Source organism: Vicugna pacos, chromosome 19 (assembly GCF_048564905.1).
Source record: "Vicugna pacos chromosome 19, VicPac4, whole genome shotgun sequence".
In the NCBI taxonomy this organism is placed as follows: Eukaryota; Metazoa; Chordata; class Mammalia; order Artiodactyla; family Camelidae; genus Vicugna; species Vicugna pacos.
In genome coordinates this window covers 26,065,589-26,078,032 of record NC_133005.1, presented here as the reverse complement: position 1 = coordinate 26,078,032, position 12,444 = coordinate 26,065,589, and the positions used below count along the sequence as shown (strand labels likewise).

General features: G+C 38.8%; 1 protein-coding gene across 1 annotated transcript in view; it reads right to left on the bottom strand.

Moving 5' to 3' along the window:
• Window positions 1–11,616, bottom strand: part of ACSS2 (acyl-CoA synthetase short chain family member 2) — a 45,318-nt gene extending 33,702 nt beyond the window's left edge. The window contains exons 1-2 of the mRNA XM_006202623.4: window positions 11,369–11,616; window positions 4,642–4,837 (exon numbers count right to left, since the gene is read on the bottom strand). Of these exons, the coding sequence (XP_006202685.1) occupies window positions 4,642–4,837; window positions 11,369–11,552 (380 nt within the window). The 5' untranslated portion in view covers window positions 11,553–11,616. The remainder of the gene's footprint in view (window positions 1–4,641; window positions 4,838–11,368) is intronic.
• Window positions 11,617–12,444: the final 828 nt, after the last annotated feature.

Genomic DNA, 12,444 nt, shown 5'->3' with positions numbered 1-12,444 from the left:
ATCACCAGCATTATTCACCTGGATTTCTTTAGTAGTCTCATAATTGGTCACCATGCTTCTACCCTTGCCCTTCTACAGTCTCTTCTCAACACAAAGGCAGATTCTAAATGTAAGTCAAATCATTCTTACTTCTATGTTCAAGACTGTCCAGTGGTTTCCCATTTCACTATGGATGAAAACCCAAAAATCTTTCAAGGTTCTACATAACCTGGTGTACCACTGACCTCAAGCTCTACTATTCTCTGTTTTTCTAGCTCAAACTACTTCAACTACACTAACTTCCTAGCTCATATTCAAACACACCAGGTAGCAGAATACTCTCACCTTAGGGCCTTTGCACTTGCTCTTCCATGTACTTGGAATATTTCTGTTTCCCAACCCAACTATGTGCATGGCACAATCCATTTCCGTCATGTTTCTGCTCAAATGTCACCGTTATCAGAGAGTGCTTCCCTTATCAAGCCCCACTCTGTTGTCATTTTCTTTTCCTTGCACTGCTTGGTATTTTTCTATAGCTTATCACTACCTGTCATATATTTATTGGTTTGTTTGTTTATTGTCTATCTCCTTAAGCTGGAGTATAACCTCCATGAGGGCAGGGAGTTTGTTCAGAATACTGCCTAGTACATAGTAAGTTCTTACTAAGTACTGAATGAATAAATTGTTCCCTGAATAAACCCTTTACTCTAGACAGACTTAGTCATCTCACCATCCCAAAACAATAATAGTGGCGGCCGACATTTACTGAATGCCTTCAATGTGCCAGGAATTGGACACATGGATTTGTTATCCTTTTCAATCCTGTTTAATTGACAACTCCATGAGATAAAAGCTATTTTTATCCACATTTTACAGTTGAGAAAACTGAGGCTTAATGAGGTTAAGTAACTTGTACAAAATCATAAAGCTAGATAGCAAGAGAAACAAGACTCAAATTAGGTTAGTTTGACACCAAAACCCATTATCCTAATTTTTACTTATACTGCCTCCCTACAATGCTTTCTCCCTTCTATGAACTATCTGTGTAAGTGGCTCTGTGCAATTTGGCCTATAATTGCTTTCACACTGTTTCATGTAGGCCTATTTGGTCTTCCCAAACAGAATATAAACTCCATGAGACCAGGGTCTGAGCCATTTATAATGATAATACATTTATTTTATGCTTTAAGGCAAATTAATTTAAAGTTAATTTTAATTAATTTAACTAACACAGCTAATTTCTCTTTTCACTTGTTACAGCCAAGTACTGCATAACTAGAATAATGAAGTATAGCTGACCTTTGAACAACACAGGGTTGAACTGCAGAATCCACTCATATGCAGATTTTTTTCAATCATAAACACTACAGTACTACACAATTCACTGTTGGCTGAATCTGCGGATGCGGTACCTCAGATACAGAGGTTACCAGAGGGCCAACTATTAATTTTATGCAGATTGGACTGTGCAAGGGTTTGCACTTGTAACCCCCAAGTTGTTCAAGTGTCCACTATAGTATCATATGGTAAAAAGAGTAGATGGCTAGAGGTGAGGATGTCTGGAGATTAGTCTCAGATCTGTCTCCAAGCAGGTTTATTACCTTTCAGCAAATCACTTAGCTTCTCTGACCCTTAATCTACATGTCTGTAGAGAGTTGGCCTAGATGGACTCTATAAACAGTCACTTCAAGTTCTAAAAATACTATTATTCCATGAATATTTACAATGTGTCAAGCCAAAAGTAAAAGGCCAAATTTTTCCTTAATATTATTCTATTTTAGCTAATGGGAGTACTTTCCTAAGAGTACTATTTCCTTTGTAGATTATTTCAGTATGTGTATAAGACATGCCCTAAAACAAGAAATGAGCTACAAATGTGGTTTGCTAATGCCACTATAGCTATCTAAATGTCTAGCTTAAAAAGAAAGTCATGTTATGGCTCCATAAGAAGTATACCAACTGAAGCAAATCACTGAAAAGATGTCATTTTTTAAAACATTAATAAAAATTAGAGCAGGAAGAAGGTAGGCTCCAAGACAAAGAACAAAGAGGAAAAGGAGGGCTTCATAGAATAAGTTATATGACAGAGAGTCTGAAAAATATTGAGTATACGATAAAGACAAATAGTACAAGAAAAATGGCAGGAAATTATTAACTTCAGAGAAAAGAAAAATCTGTACATAAAAGGAAATGCAATCATGATATATAACTCTTATATAAACATTGATTTTAAATTAACTATTAAACAGAGCTACAATTATACTGAGACGGGAAATAAGTTGGAGAAATATATAAGAACTGAATTCTCATCTATCATAAAAGGAAGTCAATACTTTTAAAAACACAGTAGCATAAGCATATCATTTTAAAACATGGAGGTAAAAAAGAGAAATCACCAAATATCTGGCATATTTGCACTTTACTCTTATAAAAAAATGTGATTTATTTGTAGCTTGCTTTTGCGTTAATGTAAACTTAAGAGAACTGAATAATAATGGCCCATGTGGTACTTGTCTCCCAGTCTTCTTACTTCTGTGCCATAACACCTAACATAGGACTAAGTAACCAATATCTTAAAAAATTCTTGTTGGTTAAGTGACCAATGTTAAAAATGGAGTGAAAATGTCTTGTTATAGAGTTACAGAATTTTGCACTGGAAGTAAATGTAGAGATGATATAATCTAGTGCTTCCCAAATTGGTGTTCCATGGAATACTGCTTCTTGTGATGTTAATAACATGCTGCAAAAAGTGTTTGGGGCTCAAATAAACTTTGGAAATCCCATGTTAAAATTAACCAGGTGTTTTTACTGTAAGGACTTCTTGGAATTTACTATATATAATATATATTGGTTATCTCACAGAGGTAATGTATTATGTATTATTCCTCAGACTCATTTGTTTCATGAATTACGAAGCTCCTGCTAACATCTCTAGTAATTAGTGGTTCCCAGAACATTCTTTGGAAAACACTGATCTAATCTACTCTCCTTCATTTTACAAATGTGGAAGGGACAGGCTCTGTTCAGGTATGGATGGTAGGGGAACTAGAAAGAAGGGCTTCAGGATTCTGGAACAATCTCCAGTGACTGAACAACTCTGGCCTGTGTTTTTTCATTCTTTCATCATGCATCCAAATTATTTCAAACCAGGGAACAAATTTAGACAAAAGGTCCTCTGCAGACCTTTAAAGGTCTTCTGATCCCTAAGGAACCTAGGAGGTAGGCTCAAGTGTCAGCTGGAGTTCAAGCATAGAGCCTCAGGGCAAGAGCTAAAGAAGGTCTCCTTTCATAGACAGAGATTTTCAGGGGCAAAGTGACTCCAAATCATGCAATGGTAATGTGATAATAGACGAATCATATTTGTACAGTTTTCCAATAAACAAATAAATGCTTTTACAACATCATCTCGATTCTCATAACAATCTAATAAGAAAGACAAGGGTGGAATTATTGTCCCCATTTTATGGATGAGGAAACTGACTCTCAGAGAATTAAATGTCTTGCCTATGGTTACACAGCAAGTGAATGGCAGAGTTGGAATGAGGACCTGAATTTCATATATCTCAGGTTAGTGCTTTTCACAATACGTGACACAAACTGGGCAGATTCTTGCTAAGTACCAATGTAACTCTTCCATGAAAGATCCAAACTACTCCTATTGGCTCGCTTTAAAAGAAATAGATCAGTTCTTAAAGTGCTCATGGTTGGTGGCAGAATCAGCACCTCAATAACTGGAACTTCAAGGTCCTATTTTAGGTTCAGCTTAGTAATATCTCCTATAAGCTGTAATGCTAAGAGGAAGGGGTCTTAGACAGTTCCCAATGGGGAGGTAGCATGGCCTAGTGTTAAAAGCAAGGAGTCAGACAGACTTCGGTTTGAATCCAGACTGTACTCCCCCTGTGACCTTATTCACTATGAAGCACAGATGGGTGTTTCATTTCTTCACCTATAAAATGGAGCCCAGAATACCTATTTTGCAAAGCTGTTGAGATGCTAATATAAGAAATTAGAAGGATAGTATAGTGTTATGGCTAAGAGTATAAACTCTGGAAGTGTACTACATGGATTTGAATCTCAGCCCTGCTTCTTACTAGTGGTATGACTTCAAATAAGTCATTTATTTACATTTCAGAATTTCAGTTTTCACATATGTAAAATGAGGAAAATAAATAACGTATTCTTAGTTGCTGTGACTATCAAATGAAGTATTTGTTAAGCACTTGAGCACAGTATCTCGCATATAGCTCAGTCAATGATAATGATAATAGTGGTGGTGATAATGAAAAACCCAATATCCATTTTTCTCTCAAAGCAAGAATGAGAAAGAAAGCTACTCAGTCCTGTTTGTTTCCATTTACCCTCTCACCTTGCTCCTCTCCAAATAAAGTTGAGAACACTAGACTAGAAGTCAGGACAGTTGGCTTTGAATGTCACTTCTGTCACATACTAGTTATGTAATTTTAAGGAAGTCATATTAACTTCCTTGAGGTCTTTTTCCTTACTTGAAACATTAAGTTAACAATACTTTGCTTATTCTTCTGGGTTGTGGTAAGCATCAAGTGAATCCTTGGATTTTTAAGGTACTTTGTGAACTATGAAACACTACATTAATGTGAGGGGTGACTTTTTATCTGCCACAGGCTATAAAATAGATATTTTTACCAGTAAAAAGCAACTTTATCACCAAGTTTTTTCTCATGGACAATTCGATCCAGCACGTTGTAGCAGATGTTGGTAGTTGCTCCTTTCATCCACTCAATAAAGATTTTCCCTTTAGTCACATCAAAGTTGTACTGGAGGAATGGACCAGGACATGAGGTCTTCCAGTAAAATTCCTTGGCAATGTCTCCCCAGAATTCTGCAACAGAAAAGGAAGCCCAGACATCCTTAGCTTCTCAGACATATTTATCTTAGATGGCTTACCAATCTATGCACAGGACCAAGTCACAAGCTCTCTGCCCTGTACTCTAGGACCTACCACCTGGGTCCCTTCTCTACCTACCTAATCTTAACACTCACCACTCTCCTAAACCAACTTCTATTCCCATGAGCTGAATCTTGACTCAAATTTTTTCCCTCCCTCCTGTGAATGAAAAATGTTGCCTGTCATATCAGTAAACAAAGGATGTTGCAGCTCTCAGCCACTGCAGTCACCCACAACAGTGCACCCAGAAAGAACAGGATACTGGCCCTAGATAGCTAAGGCGTATCAAAGGAATGATTTCAATGAGCCTAGACTCCAGTTATCTTCACATATATAGAAAAGCGTTAAATTCCTTGAGATATCTGGTTTTCTTTAATTAACAGTAATCTTATATTCCAATTTACCTGGTCTTTGTTGCAAAAACTCCTATATATCCTGGCTCCTCCCTTACCTCTTCAGAGCAGTCATTCAGAGCTATTGAGAGACAGCCTCCTGGGCTTGAAGTCCTCAGGAAGTCAGCCAAATAAAACATAATTTCCCAACTTTTAGGTTGTGCATTTTTTTTCAGTAGACACTCCTCAAAATTGCCACTCCTTTATTCACCATCTATTCAAACTGTTGTTACCTAGTGCCTATCACAATGCCTAGCACACTGTAGTCAATCAGTAACTTTTAAAATGAATTAATTAGTGAAAGGAAGAAATTCTTTCCCTACAGAGTCTTCCATGACATTGGAAGGCTTAATTTGTTCATTCGCTCTCAGCAATTATTTAATGAGCATCTCTTTCTCCTATTACTACCTACCCAAGTGTTGCTTGCTTTGTGCCAGATGTTGCTTTAAGCTCTTTAAATGTATCATCTCATTTAGTTCCTACTGTAACCCTAAGAGGTAGGCTTTATTTTCATTCTTATTTTATTGATTTGAAAATCAAGTTAAGTAATTTGCCCAAGGTTATACATTAACTAAGTCAAGATTTGAACTGCCTTGAGGAAGACATTTCTGCTAAAATCTGAAAGATGAAAGTTTTTCTCCACACTTCCACCAGGAAAGACATTATTATGGGACAGAAAAGAACTAATGGTATATGTTAAGAGGAACTCCCTCAGTCTAAAGCAATGAGAATAAGAGAAAGACTAGCAGGAGTTGATGTATAAACTGGGCAGATCACACAATCCTTCTGGGCATAAGGAATTTGGTATTAACCCTAAGAGCAATGGAAAGCCATTGCAGGATTTTAATCAGGAGAGGGACATGATCAGATTTACAATCTTGAAATATTGCCTGGCTACTCTGGAGAAAAGGTAGTCAATAGGTTAAACATTAGATTGTAGAACACCTAAGATAATCTCAGTACTGGATCAGGAGCTAGAGGGGAGAGAGACACAGAATCATAACAATGGAAGGAAATTTTGAAGTTATCAACCCCTCATTTTACTGATAAAAAACCACATTTATAGAGGTAAAGTGACTTGCTCTCACGGTTACATGATTTATTTTACACAATCTGGTTAGAGAGGTAAGACTATACATAAAATATTTTTGAATGTACAAGACAGAATATAATTGAAAGCTAAATCATATGGTGTACAACTTGCAATGAATCAAATAAATTCAAATTAAATCAACCCCAAGGTACCATTATATACCTATAAAACTAGAAAAGACTAAAAAAAAAGAAAAAAAATGAAGTCTAATGCCTAAGTGGGCCTAGATAACAGATACTCTTATATGATGATAGTCTTGTAAAAAACTGGCACAATCTTACTGAACAGCAGGTCAGTGCCTGACAAGAGCCATAAAATTTTTTATATTTTTTCATCTGCTAACTTAACTTTGGAGAACACAGTCTAAGAAAATAATACCAAAGGAAAATAAGTCATTAATAAAGAGATGTTTATACTAACACTATTTATAATGGTGAAACTGGAAACAACCCAAAAGCCCAACCATCAAAAAACTGATTAAAACTAGTAATACTAGTAGTGATACAATAAAATACTAAATGGGCATTAAAGACAGCAAATGGGAACTGGCATTTTAGTAAATGCCATTAATGTCCAAGTACTGGGCTAATCTCGTTTAATCTTTATACGGCCTTATGAAGTATACATTAATTATCCTAATTTATAGATGTGAAAATTGAAGCTCAGGAAACATAGGAAACTTTCCCAAGCATCACACAGCTAAAAATCAGAATACAAAATCAGACCGACCCTAAAGTACGTGTTGTTACAACTACATTGAGTATATACATGTGTATACTCAAAAAAATGTTTTTATTAAAGTACAGTCAATGTACACTGTTGTATTAATTTCTGGTGTACAGCATATGATTCATTTATACACACACATATATATATCTCCCTTTTCATATTCTTTTTCATTATAGGCTATTACAAGGTATTGAATATAGTTCCCTGTGCTCCACACTAGAACCTTATAAACAATAGTTTACCTATTTTATATATAGTACTTAGTATCTGCAAATCCCAAACTCCCAATTTATCCCTCCCCACCCCCTTTATCCCTGGTAACCACAAGTTTGTTTTCTATGTCTGTGAGTCCATCTCTGTTTTGTAAATAATTTCATTTATGTCCTTTTTTAAAAGATTCCACATATAAGTGATATCATATGGTATTTTTCTTTCTCTTTCTGGCTTATTTCACTTAGTATGATGATCTCCAAGTCCATCCATGTAGCTGCAAATGGTATTATTTTATTTTTTTATGGCTGAGTAGTATTTCTGTGTGTGTGTGTGTGTGTGTGTGTGTGTGTGTGTGTGTGTGTACCACATCTTCTGTATCTAATAATCTGTCGATGGACATCTAGGTTGCTTCTATATCTTAGCTATTGTAAATAGTGCTGCTATGAACACTGGGGTGCGTGTATCTTTTCAAATTAGAGTTTCCTCCAGATATATTCCCAGGAATGGGATTGCTGGATCATAAGGTAAGCCTATTTTCAGTTTTTTAAGGAATCTCCATATTGTTTTCCATAATGGCTGCACCAAACTACATTCCCACCAACATTGTAAGAGAGTTCCCTTTTATCCACATTCTCTCCAGCATTTGTTATTTGTGGACTTTTTAATGATGGCCATTCTGACTGGTGTGAGGTGATACCCCACTGTAGTTTTGATTTGCATTTCTCTGATAATTAGCGATACTGACAATTTTTTCATATGCCTATTGGCCATTTGTATGTCTTCATTGGAGAAATATTTTTAAGTGACAGTAATAGATATAGATTATGTAAAACTGTTTATAAACCACATTTATGTTCATCAACAGGAGTGAAGAAAACTGAGTTTTATGATCACTTAGTTTTTGTTTTTGTTTTTTTCTGGTGGAGCTGTTGAACTCTGGATGTTTCTTTGGCACACAATCTGACTACTGAAGAAGTTTAGAAGAAGAAAAGATGAACATGGACTGGGATAATCAGGAAAAGCTCTGTGGAATTGGTGGGACTTGACTAGATAGAGAGAACAGAAGAAAATGGGCAAAGAGAAGAGATAGGGACTTCTGTTTATCTAGTATGTCAACAAGAATGACCTGTGTAGAATGAGGGAGGGGTATATGGTACAAAGTAGTGGGAGAGAGGGATCCAGAGTTAGAGTGGGCTAGTTATCCAGAAACCTTGAAAGAAAGGCAGAGTTTTAATTTGAAACTGTAGGAAATATGGAACTACTGAAAGTTTTTGAAATGACATATGAAAGCAATGTTTCCAGAATATCAATCTAATAGTGTTTTTAGGTAAATCTACCAGGAACATTGGAGATGAGGGAGACTAGGGGAGAGAACCAATTAGGAAGTTGCTTCCTTGAATTAAAAGGGTCTATGGGAATGGAAGTAAAGATAATCTGAGAGACACTCTGAAAGAATATTTGACAAAATTTGGTGAAAGACAAACTATGAGATCAGGGAAGAAGAACAATATAGTTATTGGGAATATAGGTTCTGCAATCAAGACTACCTTGGTTCAAATCTCAATTTAATTAATCTCTCTAAGCTTCAGTTTCCTTCTCCATAAAATGGGGATAACAGTCTCTACAGCAAATCAAACAGAATTTGTGCTTAGTAAGTAGTAAGCAATCTATAAATAAATAAGATATATGGATAGACAAGGTTTTGGGTAGTGCCATTAACAGGGATTAGAAAATTAGGGAGGAAAGCAGGTTTGGGAAGGAAAATTGGTAAATCTGAGTCAGTCATGTTAAATACGGTATAACATCAAAGTGTGTGAATAAAATGGTCTACAGGCCTATGAAATTTGGGACTAGAGCGTAAGTCAGATCCCAGATATAGGCATTATAGTGATAGTAATAGCTCATCCCTGGGGAGAAGATATTTGCAAATTATATATTGAATAAGGGGTTAATATTCAAAATATATAAAGAACTCATACAACAGCAAAAAATAAACAACCCAGTTAAATTAACAGAGGTGCAAAATAAATAAATAAATAAATAAATAAATTAACAGAGGTGCTAAATAGACATTTTTTCAAAGACATACAGATGGCCAACAGGCACATGAAAAGATGTCAATATCACTAATTATTAGGGAAATGCAAATCAAAACCATAGGAAGATATCACCTCACATCCGTTTCAATGGTTATTATCAAAAAGGCAATAAATAACAAGTTGGAGAGGATGTGGAGAGGAGGGAACTCTCATGCATTGTTGGTAGGAATGTATATTGGTGCAGTCACTTCAAAGTATGGTGATTCCTCAAAGAATTAAGAATAGAACTATTATATGATCCAGCAATTCCTCTTCTGAGTACTTTTCTGAAGAAAACAGAAATACTATTTTGAAAAGATACATGCATTCCTATGCTCATTGTAGCATTACGTACAATAAAAAGCAACATATGGTAGCAACCTAAGTGTCCATCCATAGATGAATGATAAAGATGTGATATGTATAGATTTATACATATATGGCTATATGAATATTAATCATAAAAAATAAAATCTTGCCATTTCAAAAACCATATGATATCATTCAGATGTAGAATGTTAAAAAACCAAACAAAACGAAATAAATTAGCAAACCAAACTAAACAAAAAAACACATGCAGACACAGAGAACAGATTAGTGGTTACCAGAGGGGCAACACAGGGTGGGTGAAATGAGTAAATGGAGTCAACCATATGGTAATGGATGGAAACTAAATTTTTGGTGGTGATCATGCTGCAGTGTATACAGAAGTAGAAACAGAATGCTGTACACAGGAAACTAATATACTGTTACCTCAATTAAATAAAATAGCTCATTGCTGGGAAAAGATGGACTCATAACAGGAGAAAATACAGAGGGGGAGGAGAAGTGAAAAGAGGTCTGAGGACTAAACTTGGACACTGCCTGAAGCATTTAACCCCCTTCCACTTGATTCAATCCTATCTTGCATTACTCAATAATTGTTTCATCCACATTGTTCTGTTATCAAACTAACGGCCATTTATTGAATGCCTGCTGTGCATCAGACACTATAATGCACACTTTACTTATTACTCATTTTAGCCTTCAACCTGTGAGGCAAGATTATTACCCCTATCTTATAGATAAAGAAAAGGAATTTCAGACAGGTTTTTAAATCTGCCTCACACGGTAAATGACTGGTAGAGCCAGGATCTAAATCTAAATTGTTCTGGGTTTGATTCAGTGGCCCATACTCGTCCCACTGCCAAACCTCAGGCTGCATCGGGTTGCAGGTACAGTTGTGACCGATTACCCAATCTAGGAGCAAAGATGGGGAATTTTCCTCACACATTCTTAAAGACATAGAAATATCTATCAGAATCTGAGTTATTACAATCCCAGTCCTAACGTTTTTAAGAGGCAACATTTTAGTGACTTGTTCAGTCTTATATCTTCTATTGGGATTTCTGAAATACTAAAAATAGATCTGGGTCTCCATTACTAATTAGGGGACCTCCGGATGGGCACTAGACGGGTTACCGCCCCTCAGCAGGGGAGACTAATCCACGGGTAAAAGGTGTCAGGAGGCAATCACTGAACTGGTGTGAAAGGCGGCAAAGAAAGTTCTTCTGGCCCTCTCCCCTCAAAGCGGCCCCTCGGCCCTCAGAACCCGTCTTTTCACCTGAGAAACTCTCCTCTTCTTAGACACTTGCACTCTCCTCACAGAACCCCCAAGCCGCCAAGGAACTCCCCAAGTCCCAGGGAACCCTCTTTTCCTCACAGAACCTTCCTTCTCTTCAGAGAACCCCCCTCTCTTCCCGGAACCCCCTTTCCATCTCCTCCAAGAACCAAGAACTCTTCCCTCACAAAACCTCTATCTCCCTTCAACTTCCCAAGGGAACCCCATTCCCCCACGGAACCCCTATCTCCTCACGGAACCTCCATTTCCCCACAGAACGCCCCCAATTCCTCACTCCCCTGTGAACCCCCACTTCTCTGCTCCCTGACGTCCCTAAGGCCCTCCCGGGCCCAGCCTCACCTCGCGGCTCCTCCACCGAGCGCCGGTGCAGCTCGCGGTAGCGCTGCAGCGAGGGGACGTGCGCGGAACGGCTGATCTCGGGCGGCGGAGACCAACTCCGCGCCTGGTTCCGGGCTCCAGGCTCCTCCCGGGTCCCGCTCCGGCTCCCGCTGTCGCTCCGGCCCCGCTCCTCGGGAAGCCCCATCGCCTCAAGTTCCGAGCACCCTAGCGGCCGCGGGTGCCCAAGCGCGGAAAACAGGCCGACGGAGGGGCGGGGCCTTAAGTGAAGGGGAGGGGCCTGTGGCGGGGGCGTGGCTTAGGCAGCTGGCGGGGTGGGCGGTCCGGAGGAGCGGAGCCATGCCTGGCGGAGGTGGAACCACGGCTGGAGAATAAACCGATAGGGAAAAGTCGAGCATTGCTTGGGAGATAAGGGCGGAGCTGATTTGCGGAAGGGATGGGGCCGTAGAGTGAACGCAGAAGGGGCGGGGCCGGGCGTGACACGAGAGAGGGTCGGCCCATGGAGTGACCGGGAGTGGCGAGGCTGTATGTGACAGGAGAGGAGGCAGGACTATGGAGTGCCTGGGGTGGTGTCTTGAATTACTGACGAGGAGTTGGGTGAGGGCGGGGCTCGAGCGGGGAAGAGCTGGGCTAAAGAGCGGAGTTGGGTCTGGCCCATCATGGAGCCGCCCCGTGGTCTGATTGCACAAACCTGTCACCCTACCGAGTTTAGCAGCCAGGTGGAGTAGGGTCCTTTCCGGGAGACAGCCTTCCTCTCTGGAAACTATCTCCCACTCAGATTTCTCCCACCCCAGAGGATAAGTCTTTCTTTCCCTGCATCCACAAATTTCCATCCAGACCTAAAGTGCAACGACTCATTAAGTAAAGACTAGGAGGTGACTTCAGGCCTTTGCTAATAAACTCATTCCTCATTGCACACATGGTAAACTCGGGGAAAGGGAAGACTTTGCACAAGGTCACAAAGAAAGCAACGACCAAGTTAGGGCCAAACCTAGGTCTCCCGACTCCAGGTGTTTTTGCTGCCTTATTTGGCTGAAGCTAAGGCTTTGAGATACCAAAGTCTATGTAAATAGAAGGAA